General features: G+C 42.5%; 1 protein-coding gene across 3 annotated transcripts in view; it reads left to right on the top strand.

The window, feature by feature from the left end:
• Nucleotides 1–19408, top strand: part of Liph (lipase H) — a 43543-nt gene extending 24135 nt beyond the window's left edge. The window contains exons 4-10 of one of the 3 annotated variants that reach the window (XM_047564592.1): nt 124–225; nt 2252–2341; nt 8254–8421; nt 10092–10187; nt 12111–12222; nt 17134–17307; nt 18406–19408. In XM_047564592.1, the coding sequence (XP_047420548.1) occupies nt 124–225; nt 2252–2341; nt 8254–8421; nt 10092–10187; nt 12111–12222; nt 17134–17307; nt 18406–18493 (830 nt within the window). In that variant the 3' untranslated portion in view covers nt 18494–19408. The remainder of the gene's footprint in view (nt 1–123; nt 226–2251; nt 2342–8253; nt 8422–10091; nt 10188–12110; nt 12223–17133; nt 17308–18405) is intronic. The other 2 variants (XM_047564593.1, XM_047564594.1) reach the window with 2 other exon arrangements.
• The last annotated feature ends 2035 nt before the right edge of the window (nt 19409–21443 follow it).

Raw genomic sequence — 21443 nt, 5'->3', positions numbered from 1 at the left:
GTGAGTGCTCACCCACCCGAGGGGGCCTTGCAGCCTGTGAACCCTCCTCCCTGGGAGGCATCAAAGGCCCAGTGCCAGTGACTCATGGCGTGGGGCTGCCAAGCCACTCTGTTTTCCTTCCAGGTCTCGACCCTGCGGGCCCTTTATTCAACGGGAGGCCTCCCCAGGACAGATTAGATCCCAGCGATGCGCAGTTCGTTGACGTCATCCACTCTGACACTGATGGTAACATTCCTGTCTTTGTGGGTCAGTGGCCCCCCAGACCCACAGAACCCCCCTTGGGGGAATCGTCATGCATGGGCAGAGCAGGTTCCTCCAGATGCCCTCTTCCTACCAGGCAGGGTTCCAAATCGGCAGACATTGAAGGGAAGTGGGTGTGGCCAGGCCTGCAGGATCCATGCTGCAGTGGGGATCATTTTCCCATAGTCTTTTATCTTAAAATGACCATTGTGCCCAGTCAAAGGCAGGCCAGTTTGCATGCCATGTGGACAGTGTTTCCACATGCACAACTGGGTTTGTATGCATGATTTCTTGGGTGTGTTGGTTACTTCTCATTATTTCCTTAAGCTGAAAGATTAGTTGAGGTGTGTGTTCTTCCACACAGCAACCCACGCACCAACAGCTCCCAGCTCTCTGTGAATCTTCCAGGCCATTTCTGTCTTTCGAGGTGCTGGTTTTGTATCATGGATTGCTGGCATATGCCTTGTGGGCTGGGGTGATGTTCAAGGATGGGTGTCTAATATATGCCGATGTCTGGGAGAGGAAGTAATGTAGGAGTTTGAGAAGGACAGAGAGGACAGAGCTGGTGGTCATTTAATCATGTACCTTCTTTATGATGCGATCACCTTGACCTGGGACTGGGAATGCATCTCAGGAGTAGTGCAGCTTGTCTAGGATACACGAGGTCCTGAAGTTGATCCCCAGCACCACAAAACAAACCAACCTGGACCCTCTATCATGGGCATCTAGTGTGGCATTTAACAGTTGTTTGCCTTAAAAGGAGCACCTCTTTGTGAAGCATCTGCATCATTATTAGGGAGTTTATTTAAGTGCAAGTATGAACTTTACTTAAGTGCAGTACTGCAGTGTCCTTTGCATGGAATAAAGAAATTCACTTTTTATTCTTGGAACGTGAATTTTGAAGGAAAGAGTATAAGTTTTGCAGTCAGGGCGATGTAGACTCAGATTCCAAGTTCTGTTCTTTCTAGTGATGTCATGTTAATTTCTTAAGTCCTCTGAGCCTCTGTTGTCATCTTAGTTAGTTCATCTGAATTTGCCAGTGACCACTTTGCAGACATTGTGAACATTAGAAGAAAGGTTTATAAAGCATCTGTGTCATACCACAGAGACATGTAGGTTCTCACTATATACTAGCTATTAGTATTACCGTGATGCACTATGTATACATGTGCACTTACATGTGTACATACAGATCTAAAATCTTCTATTTATTTATTTTGAGACAGGGATTTCACTCTGTTGCCCAGGCTGCTTTTGAATGCCCAACTCTAGCATTTTTCCTGACTCAGCTTCTCAAGTAGCTGGGATGACAGGTGTGAGCCACCATGTTCAGCTTATCAATAGTCTTTTACAGGTTTTTGTTTTGTTTTGTTTTTCAGTGGTAGTGCTGGGAATTGAACCCAGGGCCTCCTTAATGCTAGCCAAGCACTCTAACCCCAGACCCCAGTAATATTTTAATCAAGCATTTTACTGATTATTGTAGGGTTACATGGTTAAAGAAAACAAGTAGTTATTAAATCTGTAATTTTTTAGAACCTCATTTTCTAGAATTGTTTCCATACTTTTTATCATCCTGGATCCCAAATTCTAAAAGATTTTGCCTACTAAGTAAAAATGAATTTTTCCTATTTCTTATTCATTAAAGATTTATACAATGCAAATTCAAGACTCAGGAAGTCATGACAATTGGAGGGGCCCAGCCAAATATAAGGAAAATAACATGATTTTATCATCCTTGCAGTGAATGAGTAACCAAAATCCCTATGTTTTTTAGAAATAGTGGAATTAAATTCCATCACCATTTGCCCAATCACTTAATAATGGAATAGATGATAGTGGAATTTACTTCCTGCTTTAGTAACTGGGTAACTTTGGGCAAAACATTTAAAAAAGTATAATAGTAATGATAACAACAACAATCATACAAATCCTGCCTATGTCTGGCAGGCAGGTGAGCTATGAGATGTGAACAGGTCAAAGCAGTGTGAAAGCATAGTGTGTTCTCTTTTAGCACTGGGCTACAGGGAACCCCTAGGAAACATAGACTTCTATCCAAATGGAGGATTGGATCAACCAGGTTGCCCTCAAACGATATTTGGAGGTAAGTACAGATACTTTATATTATGTAAAATAATGGATTGAAAAGCACATTTTAAAAAATCTGATATTATCTTCACAGTTTGAATAGAAAACAAACTTTTCTGAGAAGATAGCAGTGGTTTAAATATAAATTATAAATTGCAAAATCACCTCCTCAAAGCAAAAAATAAGGAGTTGGAGGGCAACATTAAAGGTGAAGTGGGAGATCAATGTTTATAGCAGCTCAATTCATAATAGTTAAGCTATGGAATCAACCTAGGTGCAAAACAACAGATGAATGGATATAGAAAATGTGGTTTGTATGCACAATGGAATACTGGCTATAAAAAAAGAATGACTTTATGACATTTGCCAGAAAATGTGTGGATCTGGAGACTACTATGCTAAGAGAAATAAGCCAATCTCAAAAAAGCAAAGGTCAAATGTTCTCTCCAAAATGCAGATGCTAGCCCACAATGTGGGCAAGGTGAGGGGAAGAATAGAAGTTCAGTAGATTAGACAAAGGGGAATGAAGGGAAGGTAGAGAGGACAGAAATAGGAAAGACAGTGGAATGAATCTGACTTAACTTTCCTGTGTACCTATATAGATAGACCACAGTGAACCTCCACATCACGTACAACCACAAGACTGGGATCCTGATTAGAATAAGATCTACTCCATACTTGTATAAATATGTCAAAATATACTCTACTGTCATGTATAACTAAAAAGAACAAATAAAAAAAAGAGTGGGGTTGGGGTTGCAGCTCTGTGGTAGAGCACTTGCCTAGCTTGTGTGAGGCTCTGGGTTCAATCCTCAGCACCCATAAAAATAAATAAGTAGATAAAATAAAGATATTATGTCTACCTACAACTTAAAAAAGTGAAGTGGAGGACAGATTTTAATATCCAGCCCTTTAGCACTCTAAATATATATTTTGTCACTGCTAGAGAAAGTCAAACCACCATGGAAATGATTCTAGAAAAAGAATGGTCATACCTGTAATCCCAGCAACTCGGGAGGTGGAGGCAGGAGGATCATGAGTTCAAAGCCAACCTCAGCAAAAGCGAGGCACTAAGCACTCAGTGAGACCCTGTCTCTAAATAAAATACAAAATAGGACTGGGGATGTGGCTCAGGGGTCGAGTACCCCTGAGTTCAATCCCTGGTGCCCAGCCCCCACAAAAAAAGGATGGGCTTGGCATGAAAAGGTAGTCGAATACAGCCCCAAGAATGACAGAGTGTTTGCAAGTGATCCGGCTGAAATGGCATAAGCAGGGCTACCCATGTTGGACCATGGTGAGGCTCACATTCCATCAAGTCACTCCCCAGTGCCTTCTTTTCCTAGTGTCTGCTCCTGTTCCTTTTTCAGTGGCTCCTCTCCTCTGCCTTGGACTTACTGCCTTCTGTTGTAAACCTGTAGGGACTCTCTGACCACCACTGAAATTTTCTCCTCCTTTTCAGTGACAAATCCATGCAGTGAGGGTCTTCATTTCTGTTTCCATCTCCTCACTGACCCCCACATTCCCACTTTCTACCCCCACTGCTTTGCTGGAGGTGACTTCTTCAAGTTCGCCAGCAGCCTCCCCATCCCAGATGCCCAGGGTCCTTTTCCCAGCTTCGGCTTTCCCTAAGTCTCCAGCTTCTGGTTCCACTAAGCCTTCACTTAAAATTCTCCCCTTCCTGCTTCTATGTCATCAGGTGATGTCCTCTGGCGGGTCTTTCCATGGTCACTCTTTTGAGGGCTCTCTGAAGGTACCTTCCCTTAGGTTGGGCCATATGTCATCTGATTTTCATCTCAGGCTCCCTTTTTTTCTTAAATATTTCATCTGTATTTCTTTTTTTTTTTTTGCCTTTCAAATGGTCAAGTTTATTTCTTTTTTTTTATTGTAAACAAATGGGATACATGTTGTTTCTCTGTACATGGCGTAAAGGCATACTATTTGTGTAATCATAAATTTACATAGGGTAATGCTGTTTGATTCATTCTGTTATTTTTTCCCTTCCCCCCCACCCCTCCCACCCCTCTTTCATCTGTATTTCTGACTTCAGAATTCACCCTGAAAGTGGAAAGGGTAAATTCTGATCTAGTTGACTGTATATACCCTGGACTCCACCCAACAGCCCAGATCCGTTTAGGGAATCTTCACTCTTGAAGTGATCCACTTCCAAGAAGCTGCTGCCCTTTGGTGCCCACTTAGACCGGAGGTCAATTCCAGGGAGGATATACTCATGGGGGGATTTGCAGTGCAGACTCATACATTTTCTTATGTGGTCTTCCTCCTCAGAGGGGTGTGTGTTTGCCGTGAGTGACATGCTTGCAGAGAATTGAACCCAGAGTCTCCTGTGCAAGTGCTCCACCACTGAGCAACACCCCCAACCCTCCTCACATAACTCTTGAGTCCCTTCTGTACTTTCATATCAGCTGATCCTGGTTCCTTGGCCCTCCATGTTGGTGACCATTGCAGGGTCCCCATGCAGGGTGCTTTCACACTGCCATTGGGCTTCTAGTAAGAGATGAATTTGGGGGCTGAGGAGATAGCTCAGTCGGTAGAGTGCTTGCCTTGTAAGCACAAGGCCCTGGGTTCAATCCCCAGCACACCCCCCCCCCCAAAAAAAAAAGAGGTGAATTCATCCTGTGGTCCAGCTAATGTGTCACCAAGAACTGTGGCATCTTAGAAAATCTCAGGTTCAGTCCTTGATTAAGATTTAAGGCTGTGTGCCATCCCCACCCTTGTCCCCTCTGCCCTGCCGCATACTCCCATCCTCTTCTATTCTGCAGCCCAGCAGTGGTTCTTAAACTTCGGCGTGTATCAGAATCATGTGGAAGGCTTGTTAAAACACAGATCGCATTGACATGCGTAAGGCCTTGTGTTCAGTTCCAACACCAAACCAAATCATAGATTGCCAACAACTGCAAGCCCTTCAGGGCTTTCCATTTCTAAGAAGTTCCAGGTGATGCTAATTCTGCTGGTCTGAAGACAGTATTTTGAGAACTTCAGTAGCAGTGCAACAGATAGATCTGAGAGTCACGTAGACCACAGGTGGCAGAATTCCAGCTTTGCCCTTATTAGCATGGGCCTCAGATTCTCTGTGCCTCAGCGTTCCCATCTATAAAATAGGACTAATGTTGCCTACTTTACAGGATTGTGAGAGCTAGCAACATGTTATACGAAGCACGTAGGCTGTTCCTACCCAATATGGTATTTCTGATTTTGTTTTATTTCAATATAAAATTTATAGATTCTATTAATCTATAAAATTTATAGGTTTCTGGATTTAAAATATTTGAAACAAAGTTGGGATACTTTACTTGCCAGTAGAGCAAATTTTTAAAAATTTTTTATTTAAAAGAATTCTTAGTTATACATGACAGTAGAATATATTTTGGCAGCATATACATACATATAAGTATAACTTATTCTATTTAGGTTCCTACTCTTGTGGTCATCCATAATGTGGAGTTACCCTGGTCATGTATAGAAATACAAGGTTAGAAAAATTATGACCAAGTAATTCTACTGTCTTTCCTATTCCCCTCCTCTCTCCCTTCTCTCTGTTCCCTGCTGTCCAGTCCAATCTATTTCTATTACTCCCCTCCCCAACCTTCTTGTTTTGGGTTAGCATCCACATATCAGTGAGAACATTTAGCCTTTGGTTTTTTGGGATTGGCTTATTTTGCTTAGCATGATATTCTCCAGTTCCATTCACTTACTGGCAAATACCATAATTTCATTCTTCTTTATGGCTAATATTCCGTTGTGTATATATACCACATTTTCTTTATCCACTCCTTCGTTGAAGGACACTTAGGTTGTTTCCATAGTTTGGCTATTGTGAATTGAACTGCTATAAACATGGATGTGGCCGTGTCACTATGGTATGCTGTAGTATAGTATACTGTTAAGTCCTTTGTGTATAGACCGAGGAGTGGGATAAGTGGGTCAAATGGTGGTTCCATTCCCAGATTCCTAAGGAATCTCCATAATGCTTTCCAGAGTGGTTGCACCAATTTGCAGTCCCAAAACAATGAATAAGAGTACCTTTCTCCCCACATGCTCGCCAACATTTATTGTTACTGGTATTCTTGATAATTGTCATTCTGATTGGAGTGAGATGGAATCTCAGTGTAGTTTTAATTTGCATTTCTGTAATTGCTAGAGATGTTGAAACAAAAATGTCAAAACACAAAAAAAAATACATCCATTATCAGGATCATTTCACAAAATAAAGAATACTTTTACTGGAAACTAAACCCAGGGCCTTGCACATGCTAGGCAAGTGCTCTACCACTAAGGTTCACCTTCAGCCCTTTTTATTTTATTTTGGGATAGGATCTCACTAAGTTGCCCAGGCTGGCCTCAAACTTGTGATCCTCCTACCTCCAGAGTAGTGCACTGCACTTGGCTAGAATATACATATTTTTAATTATATAGAATACTTTTTTATTTATTTATTTTTTTAAAAATTTTTTTTGGGGGTGCTGGGGATCGAACCCAGGGCCTTGTGTTTATAAGGCAAGCACTCTACCAACTGAGCTATCTCCCCAGCCCCCTTAGAATACTTTTTTTAAAAAAATTGAAACCCAAAAATCTCACCACAGATCAGCATCAGTCCAGAAATAGCTTTTTTTTTGGGGGGGGGGTGCTGGGGGTTAAATCCAGGCCTTTGTGCGTGTGCTCACTCTACACTCTACACTGAGCTATGCTTCTGGCCATAAAAGTGGCATTTGAGAGCCACTGAGTAGTTGTATTTTCCAATGACTCCTAACATCTAGTAGCTGTCCACCATGTGTTCCTTGGTGCCTGCCTGGTCTCTGTTCACTGCCAGATCCTGTTGCTTTCTTTTTTTTCTGATGATTCATTTTTTTTACACAATACCTTTATTTTATTTACTTATGTATTTTTATGTGGTGCTGAGGATGGAACCCAGTGCCTCACATGTGCCAGGCAAGTGCTCCACCACTGAGCCACAACCCCAGCCTGGCCCTGTTTCTTTTGACATAATGAAAAACGTGGCAGTAATCAAAACTACTCTCTTGCCCTTGATTTTGCAGTCATTGGCCTTATTAGTACTGACCAGTACCAGATTGAGGGAACCCATAATAACCAGACTTTGAGTTAAAGCCTTGAGCAGAAATGAGGCAGAAGATCCGATGTGGTGGCGTGCACCTGTAGTCCCAGATACTCAGGAGGCTGAGGCAGGAGGATGGAGTGAGTCCATGGATTTGGAGCCGGTCTGAGGACCTAATGAGATTCCATCTAAAAAACAAACACAGAAAAGAAAAGGAAAAAAGAAGGGCTGGGGTATAGCTCAGGAGTGGAACTCTTGTCTAGCATGCGTGAGGCTATGGATGCAATCCTCACCATTGAAAGATAAGAAAGGCCGCGGAGTTTCACTGTGTAGCAGAACCTGCTGGAGATGGCACATCCAAGTACCTGGTGCTCATCTGCCGTGTGCCTGGCACTATTCTCAGATTTAAAGCTACGACAGTAAGCGAAATATGCAAACTGCTTATTTTGGGAGAAGCAGAGTCAAGTTATTCAAGATAAAAGACTGTACTTGATTAGATCTAATGGTTATATTTCACAGTGTAAATTATTTTTGGTTTTGTTTTTTGCGGGCTGGGGCTGGAGCCCAGGGCCTTGCGCAGGTAGGCACATGCTCTGCCTATTGCAAGCTACACCTCTAGCCCCAAGGTACTTAATTAAAATAGATTTGCTTTAACTCCTTAATTTAGTGTGATCTTTTCTCCTGCCACTTGCCAGCATGAATCCTTATTTATGACTTTTCATAAGGATTAAATGGGATCAAGTACATGGGAGTTTTCAGAGCAGCGCAGGAGACATGATAAATTGTGTGTCCAGTATATGATGTACTTCTATTAAATGCTTCGACTGCTCTACCCTTGAATCACTCCCTTTCCAACCAAGGAATGAAGTATTTCAAGTGTGACCACCAGAGGTCCGTGTACCTGTACCTGGCTTCCCTGAGAGAGGACTGTGAGATCACCGCCTATCCCTGTGACTCTTACCGGGACTACAGGAACGCCAAGTGCGCCAGCTGCGGCACACCACAGGAGCAGTCCTGCCCCGTCCTGGGTAGGTCCAAAGCACGATCCCTCTCTGCTCTGGCACAGATTTTGCAGAACCATTTTGCTGCCTAAAAATGGGTCCCCAAATTATTTTACAAAAACAAAAAGCAATCTGGGCAGCTTTTTCTAGTCAATTTTCTAGTCTCTTAATTACAAAAGTGTTAGAAGAGCAAACTGTGTAGGATTCCATCCAGCAGGGAGCACAGTCTACCCAGAGTACGGCCACGTTATGTTGCCTGCCCCCGTGAGGACCAGCGCACCCTCTCTGTGCGTCCAACCTCTCCGCTGGGCGAGAGTTCACAGGGAACCAGAGACCCTCTGCCAGATGACATTGCTGAGTAATCCTTTCTAACTAGTGTCCATAAATGCTCTCACTCACAGCTGGACATGGTGGCACACATCTGTAATCCCAACTTTTTGGGAAGCTGAAGCAGGAGATTGCAAGTTCAAGGCCAGAATGGGCACTTAGTGGAAGCCTGCCTCAAAATAAAATGTAAAATGAGCTGGAGAGGTAGCTTAGGGGTAGAGTGCCCCTAGTTCAATTCTCACTACAGGGTTTGGGGTGGGGGGTGCCCTCACTCCATCCTCTGGCTCTTGTGTGTATGTACAGGGGTGGGGTGGGGTCAAAGGTGCCGTGGATACTGCTTGGATATTTCCTAGGGTTGAAACTGGATAGCCATGAGGGTTTTCTGATTTTTTTCCCCAAAAGGAAAAATCCAAGTAAACAGCAGGGCATGCTATATGTAGGGGTTCTTAAGCCTGATTGTGCATTAGAATCACTGAGGGAGTTTTTTTTTTCTTTTTCAATACCAGTGTCTGTGTCCCATTCCCCATCAATTAAGTCAGAGTCTGGAGGTCATTTTCTTTCTTTTTTTAAAAAAAATTTTTTAGTTGTGGATGGACACAATACCTTTATATTATTTACTTATATGTGTTGCTGAGGATCGAACCCAGTGCTCACCCGTGGTAGGCAAGTGCTTTATCACTGAGCCACAACCTCCGCCCTTGGAGGCCATTTTCTAGCAGTGAGGTTAGAGGAGAGAAAGAAGTCACAGGATCTCACTCAACTGTGGCTCCTGTAGGCATAGATATAAAGGGAGACATTCATCTGCTTGGTGACATAGTTATCTGGCCAGCCCACATTTGGTACAACTTAGTGACCTAATAATATAAAGTTTTTCAAGAAAGCACAGAGTCTGGGGGTGTAGCTCAGTGGTAGAGCATGTGCTTAGCATGCATGAGACCCTAGGTTCCATTCTGAGCACCTCCCATCCCCAAAAATGGAAAATAAAAAGCACCATGCTTTGCAATAGTGATGCTATTTTAGGTCTAAACCTAAATCTGTTTTAATGTAGAAAATGAGTGATTATTGAAAAACATCAGTCCTATTTTTGGTCCCAAACAGTGCGCTGCTCCCCATCTCCCTACCAAGTTAGCCAAGAGCCAGTAAAGGGGTAAAAACCATTGTAGGGTCCTTTTGCACCCCAGCTCTTAGGGATGGAGACAACCAGCCAGAATGGTGTTCAGTGGGGTGACTCTGTCCTGGAGGCCCTGCGGTCCTCCCCATGGTGGGAAGGCTGTCTCTGTGGTGGCTGCAGGCATCTCGGTGTTCTCAGTCCTCTGTTACCTGTTTATATAATACGTGTTCATGTTACGTTTTTCCTGCTTGTTTTATAGGCTATTATGCTGACAACTGGAAAGACTACTTAAGGCAGAAGGATCCTCCGATGACTAAGGCGTTCTTTGACACAGATGAGAAGGAGCCCTTCTGCAGTGAGTGGTGAACTGTTTTTGACCTACCCTTTTATTGTGCAGATGACTGAGCCTCAGCTTCCTAGCTGCTTCTTGGCAAATGAAGGCCACAGTAAAGCTTGGCGTTTGGAGCTGGAAAGACCTAGGTAGAATCCTGATTCTGTCACATAATAGCTGTGTGACCTTGGTCAAGTCTTCTGACCTCTGTGGGTCTCAGGGTACTACCTGGATAAATGGAGATAATAATGCCTGTCTTCTGGGCTATTAAGATTAAAATATCAATAAATCAGTGTTAGCATCACCAGTGGCCATCGTAATCACTAAGATCTTCCAGGAAATTGCTTGATTCCTCAGGAGACCTAAAGTTGGGGCTAGGAAAATTCAGGGGACGGGCACATGTATGGGTCAGCCCCAGTTCTATGGCTACCATGATGAACTCAAGACATCAAGAGGTCAAGTATTCCAGATGGGAGCTCATTAGAACAGCACTTGATTAAATGCTCTGATAGGCAGTCAGGATTTGCCTGGGAAGATGTATGCCTTTCTAGCAATCTTTTTTCTTTTGTTGTTGTTATTATTGTTTGGTATGGGGAATTGAACCCAGGGTGCTCAACCACTGAGCTGAGCCACATCCCCAGTTCACCCTTTGAAAAAAAAATTGAGACAGGGTCTAAGTTGCTAAGGGCCTCACTAAATTGCTGAGGCTGTCTTTGAACTTGCAATCCTCCTGCCTCAGACTCCCAAGTCTCTGGGATTATAGGCAAGTGACCCCATGCCTTGTATTCCTTTTCATTTTTCTTGGGAGCAACCATTCTAAGAGATGAGGCAGATCCCTGGGTTTCCCTCTTCCTTTGGAGCCATACCTGGCAGCCCAGGATTGGGCGTCTGCCTGGTCTGTATGGGGCGAGCCCCTGAACAGTAAGGGCCATGAAACAGCAACTCCAGAGTGGACTTTATTTTCATGGGACCCTCGTCTCCCTGAGCCTCTTTCACATTCCTTGCAAGTCTGACCAAGAGAGAGCAGATCTGACTGTCATGTAGGGATCCCTATCTTCCCCAAACACACTTGAGCTTGGGGAGCAAATAGAAAGGAGGAAAAATAGTTCTCTGAACACATTACGTATCATTTATTCAAGAGGAATTATTGGGTGCCTCTAAGGTTTACTGCTGGGGTTTTAGAAGTAATAATCATCCCTTGTTGTGGTATATTTTAGTTCTATCTTGTTTTTTAACCCACAGGATATTATTCAGGCAATATCTATATAGATGTACTCATATTGACCACTTTCTTTTCACTTTGTATGTACATTTGAGCATGATGGGTTAAGATGGAGGATGTTTAAACATGACAAGGACTCAAAGAAAGGAGAACTGACTTAGTTTGAGAGCCAGGGAAGGTCTCCTGGAGGAAATGACATTAAGCCGAAACCCAAAATGGGCCATCAAGGATGTCCAGGCAGGGAAGGCCCAAGAGCAAAAGAGAGCTTGTTAGTGCAGGAGGTGTGGGTGGCGTGGCAGGGCTGGGAAGGAGGCTTCAGGGTGCGCCAGGTAGGTAGTGGACATGACCCAAATTGTGGAAGACCTTGTCAGCCACGGAGTAGCTCCAAACGGCAACTTGGTCATTTTAGCATAACATGGGCAGGAATGGAAGTGAACCAGTCAGACTTGGTGATCGGCCAGGAGGCCTCAGTCCATTGGGTGGGAACGTGGGATGCCTGAACATGGTGACTGGATCCCAGTGAACTCTGCTGTCACTCATGCCATCTTTAACAAAGAGAAGAAAAAAGAACAATAGAAAATTCTGCCCTGGATCTTTGCAGAGAAACTCCAGAGGAAGCGAAAAGGAGACTCAGTTATTAGGGATGTTGGGCTTTCCAGAGTCGGCCATCCAGGGGAGCAGTTGGAGCCACCTCTCTCTTATTGTGTTCCCTCCCTGTTCTGCAGTGTATCATTACTTTGTGGACATTATATCTTGGAACAAGAACATCAGAAGAGGCTCTATTACAATCGAATTGAGAGACAGGAATGGAAACACTACAGAATCTAAAATTGATCAGTAAGTTGAGCCGTAATAGTTTGCCATTTGCTATTTCCCTCTTTGCTTGGAGGAATTAAATTCCAAATATACCTACTTTCTTTGTTATAGGCCTGTGCTTTGCCTTGTCCTACAAAAAATATAAGGGACTATATTGTTTACTTGCTACCCTGGCTTTTGATCTCTCGGGCTCTCTACAAATGTATTGGCACAAGTGATTTCTTTCCTTCCTTCTTCCTTCCTTTCTCTCTCCTTCCCTCCTTTACCTTCTCCCTTCCTCCATCTCTTTTTCTCTTCTAATTTTTCCTCTGATTGAATATTTAATTACAAAAGATTTTCTTGCTTATCGTAAAGGTTTAAACAATAAACAACTATGTTGATTTAATCATTCCACTTTATATACATGTATCAAAATCTTACATTATACCCCATAAATGTATATAATTATGATTTGTCAATAAAAAAAATAATCTTAATTTTGCAACCATAAAGGGCCAGGCATGGTGGTGCGTGCCTATAATTCGAATCATTCCAGAGGCTGAAGCAGGAGGATGGCAAGTTTGAGGTCAGCCTCAGCAACTTAGCAAAACCCTGTCTCAAAACAAAAAATGAAAAGGGTTGGGGGTGTATGTTTGAATGAGTTTTGTATTACTGTGACCAAAAGACCTGACAAAAACAACTTAGAGAATGAAAAGTTTATTTTTGGCTCATGGTTTCAGAGGTTCAATCCACAGTCAGCCAGTGCCATAGTTTTGGGCCCAAGATGAGGTAGAAATTCATATTGGAAACAGCTCAAGATGCTACAGCCAGGAAGCAGAGAGAGTTCTGCTCACCAGGGACACAATATAACCCCCAGTGTCCTGCTTCTTCCACCCACACTCTACCTGCCTACAGTTATCACCCAGTTAATCTATAGGTTATAACTATCATCATCTAATCACCTCACCTGTGAATATTCTTGCATTGTCTCATATGTGAGCTTTTGGGGGACACCTCATATTAAACCATAACAATGTAGCTCAGTAGTAAAGCAATCCTAGGCAATTCACAGTACTAAAAAACAAAAGTGCACAAATAAAAAACATACAGGGATTTGCGGCATAAAAGTACAAGTTCTCACCCGCTTCTCCAAAGAGGCCTATCTCCAGAGACCAAAGGCACCCCCACATACATGTTCCTATTCTTTTATGAGGTAAGGATCTAGTCTCATTCTTCTTCATGTGGATAACCAGTTTTCCCAGCACCATTTATTAAAGTGGCTATCTTTTCTCCAATGTATGTTTTTGGCACCTTTGTCACGGAGCAGATGACTGTAAAGGTGCAGGGTTGTCTCTGTGTTCTCTATTCTGTACCATGGGTCCGTGTGTCTGTTTTTATGCCAGTACCATGCAGTTTTTGTCACTATAGCTCTATAGTGTAATATGATTCATATATTGTGGTGCCTCCAGCATTGCTTTGTGACTTAGAATTGCTTTGACCATTCTGGGTCTTTTATTTTTCCAAATGAATTGTAAGACTGTGTTTTCTAGTTCTGTGAATATCATCGGTATTTTGATTGGTATTTTGATTGGACATTGGCCCGTCCATTAGTGTGGGAGGTCTTTCCATCTTGAGTTTTTCTTCAGTTTCTTTCTTCAGTGTTCTATAGTTTTCATTGTAGAGGTTTTTCACCTCCTTGGTTAGATTTACTCCTGCTTTTTTTTTTTTTTGAGGCTATTGTGAATGGAATTCCCCCCCCCCCGCCTGATTTCTTTCTCATCAGATTCATTGTTAATATGTAGGAAAGCTATTGATATTAAAAAAAAATGTTTTTAGTTGTAGATGGACACAATACCTTTATTTTATTTATTTATTTTTATGTGGCGCTGAGGATGGAACCCAGTGCCTCAAACATTCTAGACAAACACTCTACCATTGAGCCACAACCTCAACTCCTTTATTGACTTTCATATGTTGATTTTGTAATCTGTAACTTTGCTGAATTGTTTATTAGCTCTAGCAATCTTTTGATGGAGTTTTTTTGGATCTTCTAGGTATAGGTCATATCATCTGCAAACAGGGATAATTTGACTTCTTCTTTTCCTGTTTTTATTACTTTTATTTTCTGCTCTGGCTAGAATTTCTGGCTATATTAAATATAAGTAGTGAGAGTGAATCTCTTGTCTTGTTCCAGATTTTAAAGGAAATGCTTTCAGTTTTTTTCCCATTTACTATGAAGTTGATTGTGTGTGTGTGTGTGTGTGTGTGTGTGTGTGTGTGTACATGTGTGTTGAGGTAGGTTCCTTCTATCCCTAGTTTCTTCAGTGTTTTTATCATGAATGGGTGTTCAATTTTGTCAAAGAGAAAACACTGCATCTATTGAGATGACCAAGTGATTTTTGCCCATAATTCTGTTTATGTGATGAATTACATTTATTGACTTGCATATGTTAATCCATCCTTGCATCTCTATTCCCAGCTCTTTTATGTTTTGTTTTGAGACAATCTCACTAAATTGCTGAGGTTGGCCTTGAATTTGTGATCTTGAGCTTGACCTCCCAAATTGCTGGGATTATAGGTGTGTGCTACTGCACCTGCCAAGCTTATCACTTTAATTAGTTTTTGGTGTACCATTCAGTAGTGGTTAAGTGTATTCATGTTATCATGAGTTAGATCTCTAGAACTTTTTCATTTGGCAAAGCTGTAATTCTGTACTCATTAAACAATTCCCCTTTCCTCACTCTTCCCAGCCCCTAGTAAACACCATTATTTCTCTTTCTATGAATTGGACGACATTAGATAGCTCATGTAAGTGGAATCAATACAGTATTTGTCTTTTTGTATCTGGCTTATTTCATTTAGTATAATATCCTCAAGGTTCATCGATGTTGTACACGGGACAGAATTTCCTTCATTTTTAAGGCTGCATAATATTCCATTATATGTATCTACCATGTTTTATTTACCTGTTTAACTCCTGATGGACACTAATTTTGCTTTCATTTCTTGGTTATTATGAGTAGTGTTGCTGTAAATGTGGATGTACAAGTGTCTCTTTGAAATCCGGCTTTGATTTCTTCTGGATATTTCCCCAGAAGAATTTTAATTCTGTGACACACTGCCATACCATTTTCATGGCTGTTGCATCATTTTCTAGTCCCACTGGTATTGCACAAGGGTTCCGATTTCTCCACATCCTCACCAACACTTGTTGTCCTAATGGGTATGAGGGGATTCTGTGTCTTATGGAGCATTTCCGACATTCTCTGGAGCACTTCCTTCCTTTTGGACACAGAGGCTGTCCGAGGCTCACCTTGCACATTCCCTGCCCCAATCTGGGAATCAACTATTTCTCCAGGAAATCCTGGTTTCGAAACCAAAATTTGGGCTGGGTGTGGTGGCACATGCCTGTAATCCCAGCTGCTTGGGAGGCTGAGGCAGGAGGATTGAGAGTTCAAAGCCAGCCTCAGCAACTTAGAGAGGCCCTAAGCAACTTAGTATAGACCCTGTCTCAAAATAAAAAGTAAAAAGGGCCCAGGGGTTAAGTGCCCTAGGGTTCAATGCCCCATGTCAACAAAAAAAGGAAAAAAAAAATCTGGGCACTTCCTGAATTAGTTTTCTTGTGGTACCTTCTGTATTGCACAGGATGCAGACTCGATTACAGTGGGGTTGGGGTGACAGACGCCTGCTCACATCACTAAACCCCCCAATTAAGGATTGTGTCTGGAGCAAGCCCACTGTTCCTGAGCCCAGGAGGCTCCTTGGTTCTCTGTGACCTCCTCTTCCAACTCTGCAGAGGGACAAGGACTGTGCTGAACCTCCCCAGTGATATCTCTTAGGATCTTTGGGGTTCCACGTATAGAAAACATCTCCACACACTTGGGGAAAAGAACTAGAACCTAGATTTAGCTATTTTAAGGTTCATCTTGAGAGAAAGGACTGGAAAAAAATGTGCTTAAGGGTAACTCCTCTGTTAATATCCAGTTTGGCTAGAAATCTACATGTGTTTCTAGCAATGTGGTTTAATGGAAAGAACATGACTTTGAACTCAGAGCTGAGTTTGTAAGCCCTGTCATGTGGGGAACTTAAGCTCTTCAAGCAGCTTTTGCCCCACCTGTAAAATAGGAAAAAATCCCCACCTTGGGGCTGGGGTTGTGGCTCAGTGGCAGAGCACTTGCCTACCATGCATGAGGCACTGGGTTGGATTCTCAGCGCCACATGTAAATAAATGAATTATAAATAAAAGTTAATCCACAACTAAAAATATATATTTAAAAAAATCCCATCCTGCTGAATATTTCAGGGAATGGGAGAGATGTGTCAAGAGATACAAGTTGGGTGCAGTAGCATATGCCTGTAATCCCAGTTCTCAGGAGGCTGAGGCAGGAGGATCATGAATTCAAAGCCAGCCTCATCAAACAACATTACCCTATGTAAATTTATAATTACACAAATGGTATGCCTTTACGCCATGTACAGACAGAGAAAAAACATGTATCCCATTTGTTTACAATAAAAAAAAAAAAAAAGGGGGGGGGAGAATGGGGCTTGAAATAAAAAAAAAAAAAAAAAGCCAGCCTCAGCAACTTAGTGAGGCGCTAAGCAACTCAGCAAGACCCTGTTCCTAAATAAAATATATTTTTTAAAACAAGAACTGAGAATGTGGCTTAATGGTTAAGCCCCCCTGGGTTCAATTCCTGGTACCAAAAAAAGAAAAAAGACTGAGGATACCACCTGGCGCATAGTAAGCAGCATTCTTCTCTAATGTTATTTGGGGGTCAGTAGATTCACTTAGACAGTCGCCTGGAACTGGTGGACTTTACCCATTCAAGTCAGCTAGTGCAGGCAATAGGGTCAAGTGGTTGCCTGTTAACCAATGATTTGTAGGCTGCAAAGCTGCTTTCTTTCCTTAGTCATCTATACTCATTTTTAAATGTTATTTCTTCCTTCCAGTGAACCAGCCATATTTCAGAAATATCATCAAGTGAGCCTGCTTGCAAGATTTAATCAAGATCTGGATAAAGTGGCAACAATTTCATTGGTATTCTCTACAGGATCTGTAATAGGCCCTAAGTACAAGCTCAGGATCCTCCGAATTAGGTTGCGGTCCCTTGTCCATCCAGAGAGGTGAGCCACAGGCAAGGTTTTCCAAAGATGTTGTCGGATCGTCAGCTTGGTCTGGTGTTTTAATGGGACTTCATTATTCACAGCGAGGGGAGTGAGGGGGTTTTCCAAAAATAGTCTCCATTTAAAACAAATTGCTCAGCAATCCAAGAAATTTATACTGGCATGTGCCTAAAGATACATGACCCAGTAACCCAAGGAAATAATGGTGTTATATGCTTAGAGTTACATAATTCCTCCCTAACCACCCATGCTCTTTGCAGGTCGATGGTTTGTTGTACAAAAGAAAACTTTTCATCATTCAGCAAACTGAGAATACAGAGCTTAATATAAATAAGGTTAAAGAAAAATTGGATTTTTTCCTATTGACAATGTCAATGTTTTATATTTGTTAAATTTGATAACTTCATTGAGAATATCCTTGTTCTTAGAAAATATACACAGAAGTATTAAGAAATATTAAGGAGTAAACAGTCTATTATCAATGGGTTCAGAAAAAAAATGTGCATAAAGACAGAGAATTTTTTTTAAGTGCAGGGATATGTTTGTGTTTTGTAATAAATGCCACTCTACCATATAATCTTAACTTTTAATCTGTGGACTGAAAAAGAGAGACAGGAAATGATGTAAGCAGTTACTTTATGTTTATGAATTCATTTTTCTTGAAGGTTTAGGACACCCTAAAATATTTAATACAAATTTCCTCTAAGAGAATAGTCATTCTATCTTAAGACGGTGGGACTTTTTGTACTTTCCTAATTTTCAAAGGGATAACATGCCCATTTTATAAAATCTAGAAAGTACAGAAAGTGTCAGAAGCAGAAAAATACCACTCTAATGTCCTTCAGAGGCAACCACTGTTAATTAGTTTTGGTTATTTCTGTTTGCTTTTTAAACCTAGTTGAAGCCGTATGGTAATGATGTTTTACATTCTGCTTTCTGGGGCTCCTGATGTTTTACTTACCAGAAGCATTTTTCCTATTCCTTTAGAAACATCTGCTGCATAATTTTATGTCCTAAGGATATAATGCAGGGTACTTGACTAGAACGTGGCATTTCTATGATTTTATTGACGGGGATATCGCTCTCTTGTTTTCCCAGGCCCCAGTTATGTCGGTATGATCTTGTCCTGATGGAAAATGTTCAGACAGTCTTCCAACCTATTCTCTGTCCCAAGTTGCAGATGTAACTGCTGCTGGGACACGTGGGCAGCAACAATGTCAAGACAGCTACATCTACAGCCTCTTTGAAAGCTTCACCTGAGCTTTTCCTCAAAGCTCAAAAGGCATGGAAAAACCAAAGTTATTTTCAGCAGCGTCCTACGGATGTCACATTGCAGAATGTCAAATGACTTTGTGATTATAAAACCATCCTGGGAAGGGTGGCCCTAACTAGGACAAGTCAGAAATAGCCAGGCTTCCGACAGCCTAGTGCTTTGTCTGGCTGCATCCCGGGGCCTCGTTTGTTCCGACCTGTCGCTTCTGCTGCCCATCACGCAAGTGCGTCTACTCCTCAGGGGTTCGGGAATGCATCTTAAAGGCCAGGAGGGGGCTGCAGACCTCACTTCGGACTCTCTGCTCCCTGTGCCAAATTCTGCACAGTACCTGTCACACAGAAGGGAACAAAACTGACCTACCTCGCAGGGCTGCTGTGTGGGTTTGGAAGACAAGTCTGTGAAGAGTTCTTTGAAATCCCATGGGTACCACATCAGTGAGATGTGTGATGAATGTGAATATGCTTTTATTTATTTTAACACTCCTTAGCTCATGTGCTTTGATAGGGTGACCTCTCCTTATCAATACCTTGGCTTCCCACTGCCTCCAAAGTGATGCTGGTGCACAGAGGAGGTAGGGATGGGCTGGTAGTCGTGAGGGCGGTACTGGAACTAGAGAGGAAGCAGCAGCAGGGGAGCAGCCTCACAGCCCCTGGACAGGGGACCAGTGAGAGGCAGGGGAGAAAAGGGCTTCTTTTTCACCTAAAGGTGGACAAGGAGCATTTTATAGGCAGCCCTTCTTTTCCGTTTAGGTTGTGTGTATGTTCGTTTTGGCAGGGCTGGAGATCCTTCCAGGTGTTCCACCACTGAGCTACGCACTCCAACCCAGGCAACCCTTTTTTTTTTTTTTTTTCAGTACTGGGGATTGAGCCCAGTGATGCTCTACCACTGAGCTATATCCCCAGCCCATTTCAGTTTTTATTTTATTTTATTATTATTATTATTTTTTTCCTGCAGTGCTGGGGATTGAACCCAGGGCCTTGTGCTTGCGAGGCCAGGGTCTACCAGCTGAGCTATGTCCCCAGCCCGTTTCAGTTTTTATTTTTTATTTATTTTCAGTTTTTATTTTAGACAGGTTCTTGCTAAGTTGCTGAGGCTGGCCTTGTGATCTCCCTGCTTCAGCCTTTGAAGTAGCTAGGATTACAGGTTATTTTAAACAATCTTTAAGAAATGTTTGTATTAGCTGAGCACGATGACTCATGCCTGTAATCCCAGCAGCTCTGGAGGTTGAGGCAGAAGGACTGCAGTTTCAAAGCCAGTCTCAGCAACTTAGTGAAGCCTTAAGCAACTCAGCAAGACCCTGTATTTAAATAAAACATAAAATGGGTGGGATGTGGCTCAGTGGTTAAGCGCCCCTGGGTTCAATCTCCAGTACCAAAAAAAAAAAAAAAGAAAAGAAAAGAAAAGAAATGTTTATATTTTCCTTACTATCAATGTAATCCATGTTTATTGAAGGAAATATTTTAAGTGCACAGTACAAGAAAAAATTCTGAACGATGCTATAACTTGTTTTGCTAACATGGGAATTCGAAGCATAAACCAGTTTGCTCTCAGAGCATCTGCAGCCTCCAGTATGAGGAATTCTCAGTCTTCCCTGGAGGTAGGTGTGACCTCTGAGTGTGGAATACAGCAGAAGTCAAGTCAAGAAGAACCATAGGGCCAAGGCTGGGATGAAGGAGGACAATCCCCGGAGCCAGATGCCCAGCATGAGGGTGGGTGCCACTGTCCCATAGTCCTCTACCGTTTTCTGTGAAAACAGCCCTTATTGTAAAGAAATGGACTATGTCATAAATGATATAAATCGATATGTGGCTCATTACAGATTTTCATTTGTATCGAACAGAGTCTCTTTTGTGTAAGGGAGGGATGGCTGGACTCCGAAGGGAACAGGCTCAGTGGCTCTTGGCCTCCACCTCCCTCACAACTTTCCTCGGCAATTGTGGACAGAGAGATCAGTGTGCCGAGAGGCCCTGGTTTCTTTTTAGAGTTTTATTGTTCCTGCACTTTGATTAGCACAGTTACTTTCTTGTCCTCTATTCCTTTTCTCCAAGCAGGCAGTCAAAACAATCCTAAGAAAATGCCAGGAGTAGAATTTCTATCCATTTATGGACTCTTTGGGCCACCGGGTGCTGGCACGGGACCTGGCTCACCGTGGGCCCCCGGCGTCTATGGGGTGGGGGGTGGATGAATGAAGGGAAGGATAAACGGATAAAGGAAGGAAGTTTGTCCATTGACAGGAGATGAATTTCAGTGAGTTTTAGGAAACGGCGATCAGGAGAAGTGAGGACAGCCCCGCAGGATCGGTCACGCTCTTCTCAAAATCTTCCTCCTGACCTCCCGGGAACTTGTGACTCTCTCTTGTTGCCTGTGCCTCCCCTCCCTTCTCTTTGTCAGTGTATCTGTCTGAATCTCAAATCCATGACACAATTAAATTACCACCTACTCTTTCCTCCTCTTTTCACCAATTCTCTCCTACCTGTCCTTTGAATCTTGGCTCAGTGGCCTGCTCTCTGGAGTCTTCTCAGATCTCATTTCCGCTTAGAGCTCACCATACTTCCTCCTTCACGCACTGTTTATTTTTACATTTATTTATGTATAATGTCCATATTCACTAGTCTGCTCAGCTGAGCATGAACCATATACCAATAATACAGTCTGCCTTCAAGAAACATCTCTTAAAGGAACACTCTGCATGTTCTTCTGAGCTCTATGGTTTGTTCTGGAACCAGACCTGATTGAGTAGAGACTGCCTCTCACTCTGACCATAGCTCATTGCCATGAGGGTGCCTGACCTTCTCGGCCTTGGACTTTTCTGTGATGCTATTATCTTTGTCCATTGTCTTTAGAGGCCATTTCCCAGAATCCC

This window comes from Sciurus carolinensis, chromosome 9, assembly GCF_902686445.1.
Source record: "Sciurus carolinensis chromosome 9, mSciCar1.2, whole genome shotgun sequence".
NCBI classification, from domain to species: domain Eukaryota; kingdom Metazoa; phylum Chordata; class Mammalia; order Rodentia; family Sciuridae; genus Sciurus; species Sciurus carolinensis.
Note: the sequence above shows the minus strand (reverse complement) of the source record. Positions and strands in the feature narration are given on the sequence as shown.